This window comes from Columba livia, chromosome 12, assembly GCF_036013475.1.
Source record: "Columba livia isolate bColLiv1 breed racing homer chromosome 12, bColLiv1.pat.W.v2, whole genome shotgun sequence".
Taxonomy (NCBI): domain Eukaryota; kingdom Metazoa; phylum Chordata; class Aves; order Columbiformes; family Columbidae; genus Columba; species Columba livia.
The window spans coordinates 10,897,937-10,922,128 of record NC_088613.1 but is presented as its reverse complement, the minus strand read 5'-3'; the positions used below and the strand labels follow the sequence as shown (position 1 = coordinate 10,922,128).

General features: G+C 44.6%; 1 protein-coding gene across 2 annotated transcripts; it reads left to right on the top strand.

Moving 5' to 3' along the window:
- The first annotated feature begins 2,834 nt into the window (after positions 1-2,834).
- On the top strand, positions 2,835-22,027 carry POF1B (POF1B actin binding protein). 2 transcript variants are annotated; one of them, XM_065077855.1, is made up of 15 exons: positions 2,835-3,554; positions 9,314-9,352; positions 9,812-9,913; positions 10,578-10,778; positions 12,202-12,332; positions 13,363-13,390; positions 14,325-14,399; positions 16,361-16,453; positions 16,926-17,039; positions 17,191-17,340; positions 17,459-17,569; positions 18,249-18,377; positions 18,663-18,736; positions 19,097-19,211; positions 20,825-22,027. In XM_065077855.1, exons 1-15 carry the CDS (start codon positions 3,108-3,110, stop codon positions 20,828-20,830), a joined length of 1,815 nt encoding a protein of 604 aa, XP_064933927.1. In that variant the 5' UTR covers positions 2,835-3,107; the 3' UTR covers positions 20,831-22,027. The 2 variants fall into 2 exon arrangements, with proteins under 2 accessions (XP_064933927.1, XP_064933926.1); XM_065077854.1 differs by having other exon boundaries at positions 2,841-3,554; positions 17,188-17,340.
- The last annotated feature ends 2,165 nt before the right edge of the window (positions 22,028-24,192 follow it).

Below are 24,192 nucleotides of genomic sequence, written 5' to 3'. Positions count from 1 at the left end.
AGTACTAATTATCTGAAACAAAGTAAATTGGCTGTTAAATAACCTCAACAATTCAAACAGGAAAATGGTCAGAACAAAAGAGTAACTTCTGCTTAAGGGTAAGTACAGTATTGCATTATTAAATTTCATGTAATGAAATACAACCTTCTGAGCTTTTGAGTTGTTGAAGGTACTGACAGCCATTAGAAAACCAGTGTTCTTATAAAACAAAGTGATTTTGTTCTGTTTTGTCCCTCTGTGTACTGTTGTCATATAATACAAGGATTATTTTTCCCTTCTGCTGGTATAGTGGGAATGTATTTGCATGTTCCTTTGCCAATTTTAGATTATAAATCAACCTAGCTATTAATCGTTAGATGCAATTTTTAAATCTAGATTTTTGTGTATATTCCAATGAGTTTGTTTTTTTTTTCTTTTTTGAAGCGCATAAACTTAAATAAGAGAGTTTCCCTTCAAACTTGGAACAGTGACTTTATGGTCTGATCATTACTTATTGCCAGCACAGCGAACAAGAGTTTTTAAAACATACCCTAAGCTTTTGCTGTCTTGTCTGAAAACACCTGGCTTCATCTTTATGGGAAAGTAAGGGCGCTGAGCTTTTGCTGGTTAAGCACAAGCAGAGCTCTGCAGCCAGGTTGTCCAGCTGTGAGGAGCGAGGACAGAGGTGGCATCTGGCTGGGGCTCCTTCCTTTGCCAGGGGTTGTCCCGCTGTGCTGGGGCTCCTTCCTCTGCCAGGGGTTGTCCCACCACCCGCACAGCCCCAACCAGTGAGCCCAGGGTGAAGAGGTTAATTAGGAACAAGGTGGCTGCCCTGGGCTGCCTGGCTCAGGCTCTGCAGACAGGCACCTTCCGCCAAACCTCGAGTGCATTATGGCTTTTCCTTCAAAGGGAAGATCAGACAACCGAAGCCTCAGCTTCCCAGCTGGTTCTGACTTCCCCTTCCAGCTCGCAAGCTTCCTTTCAGTTGAAAGCAGATTTTTATCTCTGCCTCATCAAGCTGCTTATGGGGTGTAGCTGCCTGCCAGCTTGCCAGCTTCTTAACCCTCTCTTCCTCCACCCTTTCAGACAGTTTCTCAACCCCATATGACAAATACTTTCAATACTTTAAGTGTAGACACCAGAATTTTTTTTCTTCAGTTGTTTTCCAAATGAGTATTTTTGTCTCCTATTTTATATCAAAATACAGTTTTATTCCTCCTAGCCACAGCTGTCACAGCAAGAAATCATACTGAACAGGTAACACCGTGTAAGGTACAGAATGCAGTATCACTCTCGGGTTTAGATGTATACAAAACTTTGGTCACATTAAAATTCAATTGCTTTGTTTGAGGCTCTTTTCATTAACTGGTACAGATCACCATGCATATATTACTTACTGTTATTATTTATGACTCTAATAATCCTCGCCACATCTACAAAGGTTTCCGGAAGTTATTTTGTACTTCCACTATAATAGGATGACTTAGGGTTTGTTTTCTGCTGACCCTTGTAAGAAATTTCCAGGACACTCTTTATTAAACAGGGCAGGACACACACTCTGCTGAGATTCCTGAGCTGGCTCACCACGAGTGTTCTCCACATTTTACATTACAGCACTTTTCCCCCCTAAGGAGTATTGCTGTAGTTTCTGTAGTTTCCTACTGACCCATAAAACAATTTTTGTGTAAAATATTTTGTTGCTTTCCAATAAATTGTATTTGAAGTTGTTTTGTGAGAAGCCATCAGTAGATTTTTCAAGCCAGTGAACCAAGAGTGAGGTTTTAGGAGAACACAGGTTTTCATTGCATATAGTCCCTTTCAAACCAGTGGGATAAAACTTACCTCAAATGGCTTTTTATATACACTCAGACATAAACTGTAAGTCTGTTTGGGTTTAATGCCTGAAGGAGAAGTGAAACTTTTCATATTGGTTGGATGTATCTCCAGGTGTCACAGTACCTTAAAATTCTGAATTGTTGTAGGATCTCCTCCCGAAACTCCCCACTTCCCAGCCGCCTGCTGAGCAGATTTTGTGAGCACTTTTGAATTTGTGAGACAGAGCTTTCAGCGAATGGCCAATGTAACGTCATGTACACAGCCGGTATCGCTCCATTACGTCAAAGGTGTTTTGCCATAACATGGTACTATAGAAACTATTCTTTTATTTTGTGTGACCTGAACTTGTGTGACCTGAATTTGTTTCCTTATAGGGGAAACAAACTGACAAAATTAAGAATCTACGGTTTATTATTAAGGATTATATTATAAAGGATAATATTTATTACACAAGATTCTGCAATTATGTTATTGCTACATTACCTTGCAGAACAAAGTTCTCAGTTAGGGCTTGCCTGATGTAGGCAAAGGAACCCAAACCAAAATATGCTGGATTGAGAAATAACTGGAATTCTCATTCTTCTCTATGGAGTGAGATTTTGGATAACAACTAATTCCCTCCTTTCTGGAGAAGCGTGGTGTTGTAGTGCACCTGGCTGCCTGCTCTCTGCCATGCAGCTGCAGGAACACATGCGTTTAGCAAACACGCTCTTTCCCCAACACCTGCTGCTCCAGCGCCGTTTGCTGCATGGCGGGAAGGCGATGGCTCCTGCAACGGCTCAGTTCGGAACTTCCTGATAAAGTATTTGAGTCATTTGATTGAGTGGCTGATACCTGTGTGTACGCTCCCCCTACACACTGTAAATGGATTAATAACAAAGGGCCTTATTAAACGGCATTATGCTTTGTTTTTCCTCTGCTTTTTCCATTACGAGGTTTCATTACGGTGCCGTATCACAAGCCTGGATCCGAGGGCGGTATTTGCTCGCCGGGCGGAAGGAGGGCCCGAGGAAGGTGAATCTGCTGCAAAACACGCCCGGGGAACCGGGCACGACCCCGGGGTCCGCGGTGCCGTCGGCGGGGCGGAGGTGGCCCCGGCTTCCCCGCGTACCGCGGATCCCCCTGGCCGGCTGCCCGCCGAGGGGGCGGCGGCCGCGGGGCTCTGCCAGCCGCAGGTGTGTCCTGCCCAAGGCGCGGCCCTCTCGCAGGTACTAATCGCCGCCCTGCCCTGACCGCCTTCTGCATTCGCCGCCCCGCTCCCCCGGAGCCAGCGGTGCTCGAGCGCGGCCGGGATGTACGGGGGCCAGCAGCAGCTGCAGCCCCCCGCGCTGCCCCCGCACCTCTCGCAGCAGCACCAGCAGCAGCACCACTACTACCGGCGCCAGCAGCACTACAGCACGCTCCCCGCCCGCCGGCCCGCGTCCTGCCCGGAGCCGCTGCCCCGGCCCCTGCCCTGCCGGGAGCCGCCGCCCTGCCCGGAGCCCCCGCCGCAGCCGCCGCCGTGCCGGGAGCCGCCGCCCTGCCCCGAGCCGCCGCGGCCCCTGCCCTGCTTCGAGCCCGCGCCCCAGCAGCACCAGCAGCAGCAGCAGCAGGAGAGCGGCGTGGCGTACGACCGGGTGCGGACCTACGGCCCCGGCTGCCGGCGGGTGAGCACGTCCTGCTCCTCCCGGGCGGCCTCGCCGATGGAGTGCTCGCACGGCTACCAGCAGATCCTCTCCGGCTGTGACCCGCTGCAACAGGTACGGGAGCGCCGCGGGGGCTCCTGCCCCCCTCACCCCTCCCTCCTGGGGCGCCGCTCCCCCTGCTCGCCGCGGTGCCCCGTTCCCTCCCGGGCTGAGGCGGAGTCGAAGCCAAAGGCCGCCCCAGGTGCAAAGGCAGCGCCGGGCCGCGAGCTTTGTGCCGCCGGGCACGGCGGGGTGGCCGCGGGGTCCCGTAGGTCCCGCCCAGCCGAGCGGAGGCTCGGGACGCGGTTCCCGGTGCAGGAGCCCCGGGCCGCCGCCTGTTGCGGGGGTGAGCCCGCCCGAGCCCTTCTCAATCCGCCCCGCCTGTGCGGGGTTTTTCCTTTGGAAAAGCCCTTTCCCCTCAGGCCGAGCTGAGGGACCCGTCCCTGCGCCTGACGGCCGTTAAAAACACTCGGTCCTTCCACAAAGCACCCGTCTGGGCAAAACCGTGGCCGCTCCTGTCACGTTTCCTTGGGGGAGGCCCTGGAGCGGGGCTGTGGCCGGAGGGCCGGCCTGGGCCTCCGCTGCCCTGAGGGGCCCGGCGCGGGCGCTCCCTGCGGGCTCCGCGGTTGCGGGTCGTCTTTAAAGCACAGCGGGGCCGTTCCTTTGACCAAGTGTGACCCCCAACCCCCTAATTAATTTAATCGTGCAGTGGCGGATGGGCCCGGAGCCGCGCCGACCGGGAGGATCTTATCTTTGAGATGGGCAGCTGATGAAAGCACTCATGGCTTGATGAAGTAGCAAAAACTTCGTACCTCAGTAACCTGTTTCAATCTGGAACTATTAAATACCTCTCGCTTTAAATTTCTCCTTTTCATTTTGAATAGATAATAGATCCCATATTTGTTCATAGGATCATAGAACAGTTTGGGTTGAAGGGCCTTTCCCAGCCCCCCCGGTGCCCCCCCTGCCATGGCAGGGACATCTTCACCAGCTCAGGTTGCTCAGAGCCCCGTCCAGCCTGGCCTGGGATGTCCCCAGGGATGGTTCATCTACCACATCTCTGGACAACCTGGGCCAGGCTCTCACCACCCTCATGGTGAAGAATTTCTTCCTCATGTCTTGTCAGAATTTACCCTCTTTTAGTTTCGTTTCCTGTTTCACAACTCTGATTTGTGTGTTTTTTAAACTTGAACTTCCAAACACCTTATTTTGTTGAAGTATTTTCACCCATTTTATCAGTGGAACTGTAAAAATGCAGCCGGAGCAGGAGCTCGGTGCTGCCTTTCCCACTGATGGGATGTGCACAAAAACTCTTTTCTGCTTATTTGCTGCTAATCATGTAAATATAATATAAAGGTGTGTGTGCTTAATAGTTGTGTTTAAATCGGTGGTGCTAATAACGTGTGTGACTAGGCAGGCAGGGAAGTAATAGAGTCGATTTAGCTTTGCTTTCAAAGTCGTCACAATGTAGTTTAGCAGGTTTGCTGCTGTGTGTGTGAGTTAAGGAAATGGCTTGAAGGAATTCATGGAATTTATATAATTTTAACATATGCAATTGATATCTTAGCTAAACCTTAAAACTTGAAACCAATGACTATAAAACAGAAAAGGAGAAGAGAGTGAATTCTCAAAACTTTTTCTTCTTCAGATTGTTGTTAATTTCAAGTAGGACTCAGTATGGGAATGTCTGTAGGACTCAATATGGGAATGCTTATTTATTTCAAGTTGAGCTTTTGTTTATATTTCTTTCCTGTGGTATTAAAATCATTAACTATGGAAGAGACTAGGAGTTAAGACCAATGTGAAACCTGATCTTTCGGTACCACGTTTGCAGAGTTGAAGGGCTGCCTTCCTCTGCTGGGCGGCTTCTGTGGGTTCTGGACACTGAGCCGCTTCTCTGCTGGTTGTGTGTGGGGTGGATGTGACAGACACGTTCCCACTGTGGCAAAGCGGTTGGTCCCTCTGTTGCAAGGTGTGGGGCAGGAGTGTAAACACTGGTCTCTCACCTCCCAGATAAGCGATCTACTCACCGAGGCTGGATGATAGTCTGAATTGCGTTCAATTAATTAAATATTCATTAGAATAACTACCGCAGTCCCAGGCTTCTTCTACTCTGATAAGTATGTGAACAATTTGATTAGAGCCTCAAATACTGTCTCTACTCTACGAAGTATGTTTAATTTTCAATGTGTGTTTTAGTCACTGAATCCATTAAGTCACGCCGATGAAAAATAATGCCTTGCTGAAGTGTTTTGCGGGATTAGACTTTAAAGCCAAAAAAGGGCGTAGTTCAAACCTGGGTTTGTTTGGGTTGCAGTTTTAAGGGAGGAGAGGGAAGGTGCTTAACAAAGACTATTAGGAAGTTATTAAAGAAGGAAACAGTAACAGGGAAGTCAGCAGGGAGTGCACAGAAGGTGCTGACTGGGGTTGCCAGGCAGAGGTGCTGGGGAGGGCGTAGGAACCTTCCAGAAGATCGAGTCAGTTGTCCTTTGAGCAGATCAGGTCCAGCTGCATAAGCCAAGGGATGCAGTGGTACCCGGCTGGCACAGATCTTCTGACTTCACGCTAGAATTTTCAGTTAATGGCAGCCTGGAGCTGCAGTTCAAGCTTCTTACTGTTGATAAGAAAAAGGGCCATCTTTGAGCAATATTTGCTTTTGTAGATTAATTATAAAAAACCGCCTGCAGCTCTGTTGATACACTGCTTTATTGTTTGCTTGCTGTGTTCTGTTGTGTTTGTGTACGTTTTTAATAAGTTGGAGGGAAAGTCTGAAACTGGTGTGTGCATATAGCACAAATAATCGTACTTTTTGTCATCCAGGATTCAATTCTCTTTACTTTTTCAGTCTAACTTTGTTGATGTAGAAGCCAAATGCTACTCCCAGCCATGGCAAGCTTCATCTGGAGCAAATCAAGGCAAATTTGCTCTCATTTGCTTAATCTAAATGAGGATTTTTCTTTAGAATAAATTCTCTTCCAGTATGGCTTACCTGTGTGAACTCTTTCACCGTGGTCATGAAAAAATGTTCTAGGAGATGGCAGACACCAGACGTCTGCTGTGGGTGCAGAGGGCAAAACCCTGGAAGCCTCTGTAGGAGTTGTTGATCGTCTGAGATCTTTTCATGGCTGGGCTGGGTCCTGTGAAGTGCTGAGGGCTCTCGCCTCCCATCACGAAAACGGTATAATATTAACCAGCTTGTAAGGTTTGTCTGTATGGTTTGAAACAGACTCAAACAGCGCTGCTGTTTCTGTATTTCAGCTGCCAAGTGTAACTCATCCCTTCTGATTAGACGACTGGGTTGCTTGTAATTAACAAGACAATGGGTTATGGGTAAAGGAGTTTGATGTAGATTAAATTCTTGCCTTAGTTGCTGTTTTTTTCTCTAGCTAAGGGAAATTGTTGAAATAAGAGTATACTGATTGTTTTTGCATAGAATTTGCATGCAATAACTGGATACATCTATGAAATGCTTATTTTAAAATTTAAAAATCCTACTTTAAAATCTTAAAGACTAGCAAGAATCATCATGGAAGTGTTGGCGTGTACCTTTTGAAATTACCCTTAGAAACGTAGACCTAGAACAACTAGTCAGGTCGTTAAATCCCAAGCCCGGTCGTGCCACTGAAATCCACAGCAGCGCTGGGCTCCCCGCGTTAAATGCTGCATCTCCGAAGCCTTGCAGGAGGTGATGGAGAGTGGCCCCAGCTCTGCTCCTTCAGAGCGATGCAAAATGGAAGAGCCAGAGGTGAGCGTCCCTTGGGAGCAGCTCTGGGCCGGGCGGTGGCGCCTCCTGGTGCGGATGGGGGAGCGGGGAAGGCGCGGGGGCGCTTGGGGCTGGCACCGGGTCTCAGGGCTCCTCGGCTCCCTCCCGTGGGATGCGGGTCCAGCCTGCTCAGCTGGTGCTGGAGGAAGGGCAGGCGAATCCCCGTTCGTGATGGAGCGAAGGAGATGTATCTGCATCAAAGTTCTTTGGAAATGAAAGACGTCTGGTGTGTTTAAAAAAAGCACAATTTTATCCAAGCAAACCAGTCTTAGGTTGTGTGCAATATTCCACGCATAATAAGACTGTCCTTTTGAATATTATAAGAGTGTATTTCAGCTCAAAATACTCCAGTCTTCTTAGTTCTGAATGTATTTCTCTGAGAACACATTGGTAACTAGATAAAATAATTTTACATGTTATCCTCTCTAAACTGGACAGGGCAAGTTGCATATTCCACAGCCCTGTGGCAGCACGATTTACTTCAGGCAGGTTTGTCCAACGTATCAGTAAACTGAAAAGGTGACTTTTATTTTCATGCACAGTGCTCACCTTGTTTTCGTGTGCTGTACAGTGGCATCAGCTCTGAATAAAAACCATTTCTGCTCTCCCATGGCACCCGCGTTGTTGTAGCACCAGGTGCTCCAGTGCGGACAGAGCTGCTGCTGCGCAGCGTTCACTTCCTAAGTATTTTCATTCGAATTCTGTAGGTTTCAGATGTCAGGGTTGGGCTGTATGTTCTACACTTCCCCGTTGTTTCTCTTCAGTGTTATGTCCCAACACAGGGAGTTGTGTTGGCGTTGGGGGGTTCCTTTCCTTTACGACCTTCCTCAAGTACACGGCTGTGGGAGGAGGAGTGAGCAGCTTTCGAAGTTTCCTGCAGCAGTTATGATTTTGAGATTTTTCAATTACCATGATTGCTGCTAAAACAGCTTTCTTTTCTACTTTGATTTCTCTCTCCTGGTGCTGTTATGATTCATTCTCTGGAGATTTGGAAAACTGCTTCAGGCTTCCTAAACTTGCACAACAAACAGCTGACCTACTTCAGTGCGGCTCAGAATGTCTCCGAGGCTGAACTGCAGCAATACAGCTTCCCAAGCACTGCCCACGGGTTAAGGGAAGAAATGACTTGCTATGAAAATTGGAAGTTTGTACGGCGAGGAAGGATAAATAGTATGCTGTAAACTAACAAATTACCCAATCCTTAGATTAGATGTAGTGGGAATTTTGCTTACTTGGGTGAAGAACTTGACATGGAGACTCGAGGCAAAGAGTGCAATTTGTTTTAATTGATGTTGGTCCACAGGATGGAAGATGGTGTCCCCACTTGCTTCTAGACAGTGCTGGGGGAAAAAAGTGTAAGAATCTATTTGAAAATGAACAAAACTGCCACTTATAGATTTCTGTAATTTAAAAAGGCGTATTTCATTTTTCATTCAAGAATGAGCAGATGTTCCGTGTGGCCATCTTGTTTCATAGGTGTCAATTAGGGAGTTTTGTGACGTTGTTTTAAAACAACTTCCACTGGTTGCTGTGCTGGGTAGTGACCCTCCGGGTTTGTTGGCAGTTCCTCTGCCCCTTTCATTTCCGTGCTTAAGCAAAACACAAATTTTCTTCTCGTGGTGAAATAAGAAAGTGTTTTAGATCTGCACCCATTTACACCAGCTGACCTGAATACTTAAGACCATAAGTAAAAGACGGTGGCTGTGGAACAGGGACATGAGGTCTTTGAGGGTGTACTCCAGGATGGCAGCTTTGATATGCATCCTGTTCTCTAGGCACTTACAGAAAATAAGGACTAATTCCCACAGACCTGCAACGAGGTGACTGAGAAGAAACAAACTTTTAATACTGGTACTAACAGATCGCGTCCTGTCACGCTGTGTGGGGGCTAATTTCCTTGGGGGTGGAAAGACCCTGTCTTAAAATCACTGCTGGGTGATTGCAGCCAGTGATCTCAGTGTGGTGATACCTGATGGCCACATTTAGATTTGGGAATCTACATAAGCTTGAGCTCTCAGCGTAAAAGCTTTTAAAGTGCAATAATCACTGAAACTTATTTTCTTCCCTGCAGGGCACTATTCGAAGGATTATTATCGAGAATCCTGATCAGGTAGGAAAACTGTGAAGTGCTGAAGTTCTGCTTGTGTAATTTTTCCTCCCTTAATTCATGTGATTCGGTGAAGTGCTCAGCTGCCTCCGTGGGGGATGCTGAATGGTCTGGAGTCCCACAGCCCATACTTGTGATGGGGAGAGATGGAATTATTAGCGGTTGAAAATTCTACAAGATGGCCAGTCAGGCTTCCCACCTCTGAGCAGGGAAGTCTGTTCATGTGCTTCAATAGCATTGCTAGTGGATATCAGCTTCTGTTTCTGCTGGGTCGATTTCAAATATTGTCTAGATGGAAGCACAGTTGCTTTGTTTCCAAATGGACATACCTTAAAGAACTATCTCAAAGTATATGTGTCTTCAAATTACAAAGCCCCTTATAATTTTTTAGTCAAAATTACACTAATTCTGAGTTTGCTGCTTGACAACATTTATGAATGTTTTTATTAAAATGTTTTACAGGAGCCGTTATCCCCATTTCTTAGAGGGGGGAATTTCTTTCCTGGAAATAATGTAATCTATGAAAAGACAATAAGAAAATATGAGCTTTTAAATCCACAGCAAGTAAGTTTGTTGTTTATATTATATATTGCAAAAGAAATGGAGATGGTAGCAGAAACCTCATGTTCCTGGGTTGTTTTGACTGCGACATAAGCTAGCTTGTAGTTTATTGTTCTGGTGGATGGCTTTGTAAACAGCACTGTTCTTGATTATGGAAACAAGATACCTGTCCCTTATATATTGTACACTTTGAACCTGGAATTGCTGAAAATGTTTATAAGGGAAATATCTCAAGCCATTTCCTGTACTGATTTTTTTCTGACAGAAGTAACAAAAACTCGGTTCAACTGGAGCTCTTTTTTATCTTGAAGATACTCAAATGAAACAGGATGTGCATGTTTTTAAAGTTAGATCACACAGGTCCTGCTTGCCCAAGTATGTTAAGAGTAACAACATAATTAAATGTGCAACTCAGGAAAGTTGAACTGTCTGTTCTTTTCATTTGCAGCTACTAAATTTTGAGGAGTTGGTGAATTACAACCTTGATGTGTGAAAGGCAAACTCATGTTCAGTTTGGAAAAAAAGCAATTTTTATTAGGATTATTAAAATATTTGAATATTGTCATCAGTCTTCCCATGCAAAACCACATTTCATCCATTTATATGTTCATCTTGAGCTTCCATCTCATTAGTGCAGCAGCTGAAGAAGGTTCGTTGTTGTTTCCAGGAGAAGCAGTACCAGTTTTCCCAGCAGTGCCAGGCTCCCCCGGACCAGTGCCACCCTGCCCAGCCCTGCCAGCAGCCCCCAGTCACACACCAGTGCCAGCACACGCAGACCAGCAGCCCCTGTGAAGTATTTCCAGTCTCTGTGAGCGATGACTGCGGGGGAAACACAGTGAGGAGGGTCACGGTTCAAACCTGCGAACCGGTAAGAACCATTTGCTGCTTGTTTTACTGTTCACAGTGTATTTTTGTGTGGTATGCAGAGTACAAAACTTTACAGACACATAAAACTACCAGTCCCCGATCTCAGAAGTTTTTGCTCAAACTTGTAGTAGGGTCACTAAGCACTATACACCAGTTGTACGTGAGTCGCCATCCCTGGAGGGGTTTAAAAGACGCGGAGATGAGGTTCTTAGGGACGAGGTTTAGTGGTGGACTTGGCAGTGCTGCGATAATGGTTGGACTTTACGATCTTAAAGGTCTTTTCCAACCAAAATGATCCTGCATTGTGAGCGAAGGGCAGAGTTTGTGGGTCTGTTGCAGGTACCTTCTCTGTGTGCTGTGATTGCAGACACTGTCACAACTGTCCAGGACGCAGTCACAGGCTATTAAGAAAAAAAAGCAAAAGGCTGTTTTAGGTGTTGTATCCTGTTTGTTGTTGGCATAGGCCTGACTGATCATCATTCTGTTGTCATTTAAATGTGTCAAGTCTTGCTGGTTTGGCTTTTTTTTCTCTTCTTTATCTGGGAGCGTTACCCACTGAATCAGGTTTCATCTGTCAGTCTTTTTACAACAATGATTGAGTAATGTGAGACCTATGCCGCTAGTTTTGGAGAAAAGATACATTATTTTATAAACTGACGTCAATTCAGGATTGCTTTCTATCTAAACTGATCAAGGAGGATTTCAAATATATTTCAGTTTGATGTATAAGTATTTGACATAGATTCACTGGAAGCACAAAATTGGCTTCCTTCACCCTTCATTTTACACCAGGTTCTAAGTTCTGGAGTTTCTGAGGCTGTAGGAGGTTTGCTATACATGTGCACTATTATTTCAGTTGGGGAAGGGAGTGTAGCGGTCCTTCCTATGCACCTATTTGATCTATAGGTGGTGAGACAAACAGACTTGGTGGCCTCAGTGTTAGACCTATGCAGAATCTTTTATAGCCAGATGCTCCCATAAACCCAGTTATGTGCACTCAGCTGGGGCTGCTGTTTAGATTCTTTTTATTGTTCACACACAAACATTTGAACTGTGGCAACACAAACACCATTTTTGCAGTGGGGAATCTTGCACCCGCCTGGTTTTATCTGGGTGCTGCCCCCAGGCAAGCGTGTACATTAATGAGATTTCCTAATTCTCAGTACTTCCCGTATTAGTGTAATGCTGATGACATTGCTGTAGAAGATATATTACTTCCTGCTGTTGTAAAGGAAGTCATTTATTTTTATATCATTCACTGCAAACCAGAAGACAGGGAAGAATTAATACCAAGGAAAACAAGTGTTAACAAATTGCCAATTAGTAAGAGTGAACAGAATCAAATCCGTCATCCTTGTAGCATTTTCATGTTCTGCTTTCATTCCGAAGAGAACTCGATTATGATCTTGCGTATTGTCTGCCAGGTGAATTGCTCCCAGGACAACCACGACCAGCTGGACTGCCGCTACTTCGGTGAGCTCCTTGCTGAGCTGAACCGCAAGACCAGCGACCTGTACAGTTGTTTACTACAGCACGTGGAAAAGATAGGAGGAAGGTACTGGCATCATCTCCGTTCTGCCATTTGGGTGTTCCAGAAACCTCAGCACTGCACAGCTGGGGGACAGGATTGTTTGCAAGTTGGTTTGGGTTTTTTTTTCCCTGACAACTAGAATTGACTGGGTGTTTTACACATTAATCTAATTCACAGAGTGACTGAGGACATAAAAATGCTGTAAGCCAAGTAAATGTATTGAATTTGATGCTTTTTCGAATTTAGATGAATATGCAATAGGAATTACTTATTCCATGCCTGTTTGCATATAGAGCAACTGAGTATATTTACAGTGTGCTCTGACACATATTTAATGATACAAATCCATTATTACATCTCAAAGAAACAACCCAAATGTCTAAATTGCCATTTCCTTTGTTCTGTCATGGTGTTATATCACAGCTTAATAGACGGCTGGCATAAAGCTCAGTATCTGCACGCAAATTAACGCTGAGCATGTATCTGCAGAGCCCTATGGACTGTCTTTGAAAAGAAATGCAGACCACAGCAGCCGGTAACCTTGAGTCCTCCCCATGTTCTCCCCTTCCCTCACCATCACCTTCCCTCTTCCCCCCAGTCCAGTCTGGTGCTTTCCAGGCTCAGTGAAATCAGAAAATGGTCCCGTTGCAGGGGAAAAGTGGAATTTAAGCATCACAACCTGACATTGCTAAATAAACACTTCACGTATGTCAATATGTTGCAACAGTTCTGGGTCAACCATTACCAAGGCAATTAACAATGTAATTGGGGTAACCAAACATAATTGGGATAACTGCCCAGAGAAACAGAGATAGTCAGCCTGTGTTCACTGGACTGCTGTTGGGATTCCAGCCTCCTCAGATACTTCTGCACGGAGCCATATTTAACAACTCCTGTTGCCCAGCACCTTAAAAGGCAACAGCTCTAGATCCAATAAAGAACCTTCCTTGCTCCATATTTTAAAGGTAATCTTTATATAGTTGGGACTGTGGGCATGAGCAGTTCTCAATACACTTTCTGTTAATGGGTCCCTTGGTTTTTGTCTGTTTTACAGGAACCACGACATTGAATTTTCATCTCAGGTAAGCATCAGGCACGCTCTGGGTAAGCAGTTCCTGACGTGTAGCGCTAGTAACAGCGGTGTGGATTTGCCAGCAAATTAAGGCAAGGCAGTTTTAATGAAGGATGCTGGTCTTTGTTACTTAATGATTCCTGCTAGTTAATAATATTCAGAGCCTGAAACCTACTGCTAGACATGTATTTGCAAATGCAGTAATATTGAAAGGAACCTTTCAGAGTTGCATTATTCCAGAGTGAGAGTCAAATTTTGAAAGCCTTCCTGTTGTGCCAGCAGTGGTTCCATTGTCACACAAACTTACAGAGCTACGTGGGCTTTCACTGCCCATTCTGTGAAGGGTCTTTGACTCTCTTGCCAATGACAGGGCTGTTTGGCAGCAGGTGCTGCCCCACAGCGCGAGAAGTGACGAGCGCCGCTTCCCGCCTCTGCAGAAAGCTCGTGTTTGTGAACTGGGCCAGGACAGTCATCAGCACCTCTGTTATTTCTAAAGGCATTGTGTATGTAGCAGAAATATTTGTCTAGGATTAGAGAATCAATGCCACTGGCAGTATCTCCTGTGTCGTCTTCATTGACAGTCTGTTCATTGTTTAGAAACATGGGATTTACTCATATCATAAACTGCTTGGGAGTTCTGTTTTAGCATCAGCGGTTTTCTTGAGAGGGGATTGTTTTGAATACTGCTTTTAAAAAAATAAATGTTAAACTCGATGATTTGAATATATGCTTCATGTATTACTTCATCTCAGTTTTAATATGCCAAACATATATGAGACTTTGGAAATTTTTTGGATATACTTTGATCTTTTTCATTCTTATTTGCCTTGTACTAGGCATGCTTTTCATAGTAGACCTGTGTAATAATGGAAGAAACCACATTATGATCTGCCAGGCAAAATTCTTAATCAAGATGTCTCCCCTTTCTTCCCTTCTTTGCTTAGAATGAAGATATTGAAGATTTAATTCCTAAAGGACTGTCTGAGGCAACAAAGCAGCAGATTCGTTATCTCCTCCAGGTACGTGAATGGAGTACAGGGGGAGTGTGTAAGCCTGTAGTAACTAGAAACAGCCTTACACATACCAGGGATTCAGTACATAACATACTTCACTCTGTATTCTGCTTATTCCATTTTTTCTAGTGAAGGGTGAGGAATCGTACAGGTGCCTCCAACTTGCGTATCGTGGCCGTCAGTTCCACAGACAACCTGTGTATTTTAAACTGAGATTTACTGGTGCTTTCTTGCAGTTTCACTGGAAACCACCTTGCCTTTAGACCAATTATAGGAGAACACAGATCTTTCATCTTTTTATTTGTGTTGTATATTAATGCTTTTTTAAAAGCTAAAGGCAAATAGTAGGTGCTTTACTGCATGTTGAATTGGATGTCAGTTGCCAGCTACTAATGCTTGTAACTTAGGACAGTTGGACAGGGGTGACTTTGCAAGTCCCTTCCAACTGGAATTGTTTTTTTTACATGGGAGAGGGACACTGACACCAAAATATTTCGTGACCCCACGTTAGACCAGTGTCCCAGGCAGCTGGTGCAGCTCGCTCTGTGTGAAAGAGCTGAAACACAGGTTCCCTGGTTTCTGAAAGTCCCCCTGGTTTTATATTCTTGCACGTGTGCTTAAAAGAATGCACCTGTCTTTTGGGGAACCGGATTTGGTCAGCACCCGTACCGAGCGTGCGCTGGGACTCCAGACCTGTCCAGCCTCTGGGCCGGAGTTACGCGGGGTTGTTTTTCACATGGGGAGGATTCTGAGCACGGACTGTGCTGGGTGCGCCCGGGGCGCAGCTCTGAGAGCGCCCAGAATTCCACTATGGGCACCTATGGAATTTAGCAACCTCTAGCACTAAGTAGTTGTGAGTGGACATTTATTTATATTTTCATAGTCTAAATTCAACCATTTTTACTTAATCCTTTCTTTTAATCTACTCTTATGTTTTACAACAAAGCGAAACTATAAGTCAAAACTGAAATTCTACTTTAATTAAGAAACAAATGAGTGAGTTACACTAGAAATGTTGTTTCTGAAGTCTCAGTCACATAGTAGCACCCATGGGGATAAAAGATACAACAAGGGCGAGTCACCATACAGATGGAGATCTTGATGGCTTTTGTCAGTTTGATCAACAAATTTCTGTTTTAACAAATAACCTCTAGGGGCAAGTTTCAGGGGAACAGAAACAGTCAGGAGGATTTAAGTTTTGTCCAGATAGTAAAAAATACATCTTTTGCATAGAATATTCAGCCCTTCCAGTTGAGTCAAAACTTGAGGAATAGTTCTTTCAAAATCTGTTTTTCTTCTTTCAGGTATTAGAAATGTATCATAAAATGCAACAGTTGTGTTTTAATATGAATCAATACAGAGCTGTTAACATGCATTTAAAGAACAAACAGATCAGCATTAGGCTGTTGTGCGTTACTGCCTCTCCTTTTCATACAGCTGAATCCTTTAATCTTTGGGAGCTTTCAAAGGGAGGAGGTAGTTGTATGGCCTCTTTTATTTAATTTATTTTTTTAATTTTAATTAAATTGTCTTGCCCGTGGGCAGAAAGCGCCCTTGGCCAGATCCCAGAGATGATGATTCATTCCTCTCTGGCTTCTCAGGTAGGGGAGTGAATTTTTTCAAATCTGCCTAAGTCACAGAACTCTGAACACTCAAAAAATGATTGTGCAACGTTCACACATGTATTTTTCCCTTTACTGGTGTACAAATGCAGTTCTTTACTCTCTTGTTCCTTCAATTTAAAAATATGATCCTGTGTTCCAAAGCAGTAATACACAAACTATGCCATTTGCAGAACAAAGTGCACGAAAATGTTTCTTTGTAGAAACTGTGGGCAATTCAAAGCCAGACATGCAGTGGTTCTCAGAGTGAAGTTTCTCTCGACTGTAGAGGAGTTTTCTGTCCAACCCGTTGTCAAGCACGTTGTAAACAAAGCACGCTAATTAATCCTTCTTTTCTCCTCCTAGATGAGAGTGACATCGGATAAATCTTTGAGACTTGTGCTTTCCACTTTCAAAAATCTACGTGAAGAGCTCAGCCACTTGCAGGATGACCTGGGGGTAAGTCTGGCTGTTCATTCTTGTGGCATCATCCTTACGAGGAAATGGAAATTGTGAGCTGGAAATGGCTGGTTTGTGAATGACTTGCAGCACTCACACAGCGGATGAGGTTACGTTTCTTTCTAGCACTGGTTTTCCTGTGTTCAGTTTGTTGAAGCCTAAAAACCCAAATGCTTTCAAAGGGAGAAAAGACACTGCTGAGTGGAATTAGACTTAAAGCTGGATTGGTGTCCATGTGTGGAACTGAGAGCAGTGTCCGGATCCCAGCCTCACCACGCAACACAAAGCCACAAATACCACTGTGATGGGCACCTGTGTGCTGTGTAGTTTAAAAAACACCGTTTCAGGAAAAGGGAGTGTTTTCTCAGTTCTAAAACATCACTTAGTAATTACTCAGTGTGTTGCACTTGGATTGTGGGAAAAGTTTACTGAAATGTTGCTGCTATTGACCCTAAACACTTTTGTCCTGCAGAAGTTAGAAACCGACAATGTCTTACTGAAGAAGGATTTGGCTTTTAAAGATTCTCAAGTAAAAGAATACGAAACCATGTTGGCTTCTCTGAGAGAGAATAATCGCCAGCAGCAGGTAAATCTAAACCCATACTTTCAGTGTAATCACAGTCAGCTCCAAACCAGCCAGTCCCGTGTAACTGCCCGGCGCACGCGCGTGATCCCGTGAGCTCTGCGGACGACCCCGCGCTCACCGCCCGTCTCTGGTCTCTGCCCTCACCCAGCAGGCGCTGCGGGACAGCACGGCGCGGTGCCGCTCGCTGGAGGAGCAGCTGCTCTCCCTGCGGCTCAGCGAGGGCGACAAGGATTGTCAGCTCAAGGAGCTGGAGTACGGCAAGCGCGCCCTGGAGCAGGAGATCCAGAGCCTCCGGCTGCAGGTAACGGGCTCGCCTGTTCTGTTCAGTGGCTGTTCTTCACAGACACAGATGTGTAATGCATGAAAAATAATGACAAAAATGCTGGTTTTAAAATAAAAAACTACTGCATTTTCTGTAGGCCTGCTCTAGTCCAACGCTCCAGACCACCACAGATGAGCTCTCCAGCCGTTACGTAGAGATGATCAATAACTTGAGAGAGGACAAAGATCGTGAGATCCGCAGTCTCAGGGTAAGCCGTTTCACCTGCTGTGTGTGTTTCTCACCTTGTGTGACTGCAGGTGAGCATTTTGTTTTTTAATTAAGGAACAGGAAAGATCTACCATGTGTACTTTATAGATATCTCTTGGTTCTGCAATTACCTTATACATAGACACTGACGAGGGCTCAGAAACCCTTAGAGTAGAACATAAAACTGTGACTAAAAAAAACCAAAACTAAACAACCCCGCAACCAAAGAAACAACAATTCCTTTGATACAGAAATGTGTGATTAATGAGGCTAGCAGCCTTTCCTAAAGGGAGGTGTTGTGTGTCCTAATAAAGTAAGAAACTAGCCAAAAGACACCCAACAGAAAACAAAAATAAATCCCAGTGAAAACTGTATGTAGGAAACATCTCTCATTTAAATCATGGTAGTAATATTGTCCCACCCTGGAAGCCAATTCAACTTGTTCAGTGTTGTATTAGCTTTGTTCAGCATTATAAAACCATTACATTGATACTGGACTTCAGTCCAATTAGCAGTTTCTGAATTTACTGTGCAGCTCAACATTCTTATTTGAAAATCACTGGGTCTCGCTGGTAAAGATTTTAATGAAAAAAAATACGTCCAGAATCCTAGAAACATACTGAAAAGGGAACCTGCAAGGAGCACGAAACACCTGATTGTTCCTTAACTATGTTTTATAGTCTCAGTTATCCCAATTCCATCAAGATATATCACGGAGAGAAGGAAGTAACAGTGACTTGCAAATAAGGTTGCATGAACTGACATCGACGCTGGAGGAGAAAGATGCCGTTATCAAACAGCAGCAAGAGGTAAAATAATACAACTAATTTCTTTGCTAAGAATTTTTATCTTTAAGCCTCCACTTGTGGTGTCGGTGGGAGTTTACTTGGAAGTGACCTGTACTCTGCTGGTTGAGCAGTCGGGGTTAGGATTGTTTTTAGCTGAACACTATTCCTCTGCCAGGCTCTGGGAGGGGCAGGCTTGCTTGGACGGCTTTTTGAGAGGCATTTCTGCAACTATCTTGTTGTGATTTTAGTGAACTAATGCTTCAGAAAACATTGTTTCATCCGACTGTTTACTTTTGCTTTTCTCAGGAACTCTTCAGATTGAAGCATGAGAAATTATCAGGCAATCCATCCCCTGGTGTAACAACTATCATCACTAAGAAGTAATGTGGTTATTCACCTTTCTTAACAATACATCCTTTTGATTTTCCAGTGTAAAGCCTCTGTTACCCAAGTTCTTGCCTCCTGAAATTGGCTGAATGCTGTCTGTTAACTGACGGGGAAATAGCCAAACTAGGGTTTCCTGTCCGGGGAGGATTCAACACCAAGCACTTATTGTAAAAGCAGCTGGAGGGGTGGCCAGCATGGTAACGTGACATCTCAGTGACTGGATCAGCCTTTTAGTTACTAGTGAAAAGCTTTGGGGATTGATGAGTGGAAGGATGATGTGGCAAGATCAGAGTCAGTGATCTGGATAGGGGTGGGCAGATTTCAGTTTACAGGTTTGCAACTCTTCAATACAGGTACAGGAATCAGTATCCTATTCTGGGTCTCCTGTCTGACGACTACAAGGCGACATCACCTGTCAATAAATCACAGACTATTGTAATTGAGAGGACTGGAGAGATATGGAAACAGGTAAGTTCTACCTGGAGATTGACTATTCAGTCTCTGAAATTCCTAAGTATTCAATTTAGCTTCAAAGAAAGTATTAGCCAAGATTGACAGCTGAGAGAAAGCCATAGTGTTAATTGAACTTGGCTGCAAAAAGCAACGTGACTGATTAAAGTCACGGAACTGCCCTCTCTAGTGCAAGAGGGCAGTAATTGTGGGGTGGAGTATAGATAAAACAGCCTTTCCTTGTTTTCACTGACACATAATAACCTTCAACAAAATTAACAAAAGGTAACTCCAAACTATTATTAAACATCATAAGCACCTTGTCCCTGAAGCCCACAGTGAGCCAGGGCAGGGACTAATCCAGGAAACGCAGCAGCGTGGTGACTTTTTAAGGAGTGATCCCAAGTGGAATAGCAAGTAAGACACAGGAGCTATTTCTGTTACAGGGCACAAGGTCATGTTGCCAAGTCTGAATGACCAGGTAAAGGCTTGAGAAAGGTCAGTGTGGCCAGTTCCTGTGGGGCGCTGGCTGCAGACAGCACGGCCGAGCAGCACCATAAACAGGGGTAGGAAAGCAGCTTTGTGGGAGGACACGGCCAAGAAACACAACGATGTGAGCGGCCTGAGTAGAAAAAGGGTAAAACATCTGGCATGTTCTAGAAGGATATGTTACCTGGAGTAGGATTAAGAAAATAAAAGGTAGAGGGCACTGGCAAACAGCAGAGGTTTTTTACTGATCTCTAAAACTCCTCCAGTTGCACATCAACCTAGTGAAGTGTCCAGGAGTTAAACAGTAATGAAAAAAATTACAGAAGTAAAGCCCAACCTCCCCTCTCTCCTAGCTTGCTTGAAAAGTTAGTCATACTTTATAAAAAATGTGAAAGATTAGTGTACTGTGCATTGGAAGAGATCAGTATCATTACACCAATGAGAACTGTTTGTATTTTAGTTTCCCAAGCACTCTATCAATCACTGCTGCAATTTTCAGCTGAAACAAAATTACTTTGCTGCAAGATGAACTTGATAAATCCCATGTGAGCAGTGCCAAGTTCACCTTTACTCCAGGCTTAGCAAGCACTTGGTCTGTCTGTCTGCACTCAGTACTGAAGAGTAACACTGATGAGCCGCTGCATAGTGCCAGGTTTATACTGGGAAGTAGGTGGTACATTACACAGGCTTTCAAGCACTGATTATTTGTTATGCTCAGGCCTTTAAAGATACTCAAATGAAAGTACCTTAATGTGGCTTGTAACATCAATCCCAGTTACATTAGAGAAAACTTTTAGGGCAGAAATTCTGTAGTACCTGCTATGTAGGTAGCTGATAACTTCCCATTCTTGGCTGTTTTCCCAAGTACAGAACAAGCTCTTGTCCTCAGTTTTGCGTTTCTTGGAGCCAGTGAATCGTGTCAGTTCTGACATTGCCCTTCCTGAACAAAACTGTTCACAGGTTAATGCCACAGCTTGGACCTCACCAGCACAGACCTGCTGAGCGTTTGTGAGGGAGGAAAAGCTCATGGGCCCCTTGAAGTCAGGCTGTTAGAGAAGAAGTACATTACAGAGCACAAGTTTGCTTTATAAACAGAAATAGGTCTGTGCCTTTTCTTCTAACAAGTTGCTTGTTTCTTTCAGGAATGAAAGAAGCCCCTAAGCCAGAGCTGCTCAAAGGTGAATTCAAGTGCTTTACTTTCTGCTATTCTGCATCCGAAAAAGGTTCGGTCTGACAGTGAGAAAGGCTGGGGAATGCACTAAGGACATGGAAGCATGAAGATATGGAAAACACGGTCTCATCCCCACCATAAAGAACTCGGTTACCTGTGTCCGTTAACAGCTGTGTACAAGTCTCCCCTGTACTTCTGCACCCTTATGTTTCCCTCAGGAGAGCGCTGTGCCTTGCTTTTGTGTGGACTTGGGTTTCTTGACATGACTGACTTCTGTTCTCCAGCCAGTCCCGATGCAATCTGAGACACAAAAGGAATAAGCGTGAAACCTTTTCCTTTTTTTCCTATTAGCCTCCTCTTCTGTCCTGTCTCCTCCCGCTGAGAAGTGAGCGGGATACCAGTTGAAGTCCCATACACAACGAGTGGCTGGTTCCGGCACAGACGGACTCACATTGACACTTTATCTACTGCTGCCTGTTGAAGATGAAGCAAACCCCAGAATCAACCTTCATGGGGAACTTTAAAAATACCTCACTGAAAAACGCTGACCTTGCATCTGCCTGCGCAGGGGAACCTAAAACACACAGGAAAATGTCTCAACTCACCCCAGCTACACAACTCAAACTTAGCTACCGAGTTGGCAAATACCAGAGTTATGTATTTCAGTGCAACAACAGGGCAAATGCTAATTCTAAATATGCCACTGACCTCAGAGCTGATGTATTTTCAGCTGAATCTTTAATTCCCCAAACCAGCCATAAGTATTTCCTTCGCCTTGCTTAAAAAGTTCAAGAACTTGGTATATTTTTATATAGAAAATCTTCCTATGAGAATAGCTCATAGGCCAAACTTCATTCTCAGACCAAGCTTCCATTTACAATTTTTGCTCCTTGCAGGACCACAGCAATTCTCTCAAAATGATTTGGTATGAATAATTAAGCAGTTGTCTCAGCAACACAGTGCAGAGAATCGCGGGAAATTTTGAACTATGCAATCAAAAGGTGCTAGCTCTTCAGCATGGGGTTCTTGCTTTGCTTTATTTCTTTAGACATATATTTCTGTTCACAAATAATATATATATATATATATCTGTCTATCTCATGACAACATTTAATGGTGAAAGCAAGCTGTAGGCTATGTGTAACTATGAAATAAACCCAAGATAAACTTCTGAGTCATGTCTGTCTGTACTGGAAACATCCCGTGTCTATGCAATAGGCTAGGGGCTTGTTTTAGGTGATACAATATTGCCTTTTTTAAACAACTTGTTAGTCTAAATGAATATTTACCAGTACATGAGTGGTGTTGGGTCCATTCTGTTGCTCCTGACGCCAGTCCCGTGCTCAGTTAACGCTGGGACGGCAAAGGTGACCTCACTGTTCGCACCTGAAGAGCCGGGGTGAAACCCGCTCCCCACGCTGCTGCAGCGTGTCCAGCCTGCGGGTTCAGAGCCTGAGTCAGAGTTTGCACTGTCAAGCCACAATCACTTTAGCCTTGCGCTGCACAAAGAGGTTTTAATTGGTTAAAAATGAAATATTCTCGTTTGAATGAGGAGTGCCTTTCCCCTCTGAAATCAGTAATTATTAGATTCTAAAATAATCTCCTCATTTCTGTGTAGCAGTTAGAAATGAGGTACGTATGCACACAGAGTTAACATACTAATGCCACAGAACAGTGTCAAAGTGTATTCTGTCCCAATATATAATTTCAATTATGCTGTCATCTAATGACTTCTCACCTTTGGTGACGTAAATGATAAAAAGAGAAAGAACACATTCATTTAAAGCCATTGCACTGTCACCTGTGCAGAACCGTTACCCTGTTTGAAGGCAACACAAAATGCTTGGCTGACTTACCCTGGGCTTGGCCACGATCTCAGTGGGCTGGACTGGTGGACGATCACAAACCGCTCCGACAGGCTGCGAGCAGCGGGAACACAAGTTACTTGAAGAGATGGGGAACACAAATACTTTACAAAAAGAAAAGCCTAGTTTGCTCATTCCAGAAGGCAGGTGTCAGTACTGTGCTGTGCGGCACGGATCAGCTTTGCTGAGGCTCGTTCCTGTGTTTTCAGACTGACCGATGCTGTCAGTGCTACAGAGCTGCTGTAAAACACATTTTACCCACAGATCACACATAGCAATAGGTACTTGCCAAAAACCTGAATTAGCGAAGTTTAATGGCCATTTGGAGCTGTGTTTGATTTCAAACCGGATTTATTTTAAAAGCAGATTTAGTATTTTTTTAATTATAAAAGCACATCTTATTTGCTGTGGTCTCATCTATTGCCTCTGTTGAACTGAAACTGATTCAGCTAACATAATTGCTGGAGTTGGTTATAGTTTCTCATTCACTCATCTCTCTAAATCCTCATTACCGCCCCAATTACAAACAGCATACTTTAGAGAATGTTCACCTCAGTTTCAGGTAGGTCCATTGCAACTTCTACATTTTTTTCAGGAACAAATTAAAAAAATCAAAGACAGCATTTACTTCACATATTTACAACAATCTACTTACTGCCCTACTGTCTTTACCAATAGTTCTGTTAACGAAACCCTCGCTGCCTGAGCAGATCTGACAGCGTGTGGAGGTTCTTGTTCTTACACTAAAGAGAGGAGAAAATTGTCCTCTGGTTTCTCCTCCTGACTTTTCCAGACAACTCAGTATGCCATAGAGAACAGTTTCTCTGCCTCAGCTGTAAAATAAAAGCCCAATACAGCCCTGGTTCATAAATTACCAACAGCTCCAGCATTCCTTTGGAAGAGCCGCCAGAGCCTTTGAACGCGACATCAAGGCACCTCACCTGTGCCTCCCGAGTGCTCCACTGTGGCTCTTCCGCATTTTCTCTCTCGATTTCATTACCTTCAATTGTTGGCATTTGAAACCTGAAGAAAAAAAGAAATACAGATGGTGATCAAGACATGAATCATTTTTAACTGCTCCTGGCTTTTAGGGAGCTCTTAGTCTGTGTTTCAAAAATGCAGTAAACAAATCCAATGTTTTAGATCCACCCTTCCACATGTCTGTGAAACTCAGTGCTTGCTCAAGCGCCCACGGGTGTTTGTACGTGACGGCCGGCCCGGCAGGAGCGGGCAGCGCAGGAACCCAGGGGTGCAGAGCGGCGCTGAGCTCTGGGCAGCGAGCGGCGTCCCGCACGGCCCTGGGCCGAGGGCACCGCTCCAGAGCGGCAGCTCCAAATCGCACACCGCTGGCTCAAACACCAGCTGCCCAGAAGTTTAATTTCTGCCATTTCTAGCCCCCACATCCTGTTCTGTGCTCCACGGCAACGGGGGATTGAATCTTTCCACAAATTTTGCTGTAATAAAATGTGTGAAA

Coding starts and splice junctions, on each gene's coding strand:
- POF1B (XM_065077854.1), top strand. CDS start 3,108: ATGTACGGGGGCCAGCAGCAGCTGCAGCCCCCCGCGCTGCCCCCGCAC. Junction 13,391..14,324: donor ACATTGAATTTTCATCTCAG/GTAAGCATCAGG, acceptor TTCTTTGCTTAG/AATGAAGATATTGAAGATTT. Junction 16,454..16,925: donor ACTTGCAGGATGACCTGGGG/GTAAGTCTGGCT, acceptor TTTGTCCTGCAG/AAGTTAGAAACCGACAATGT.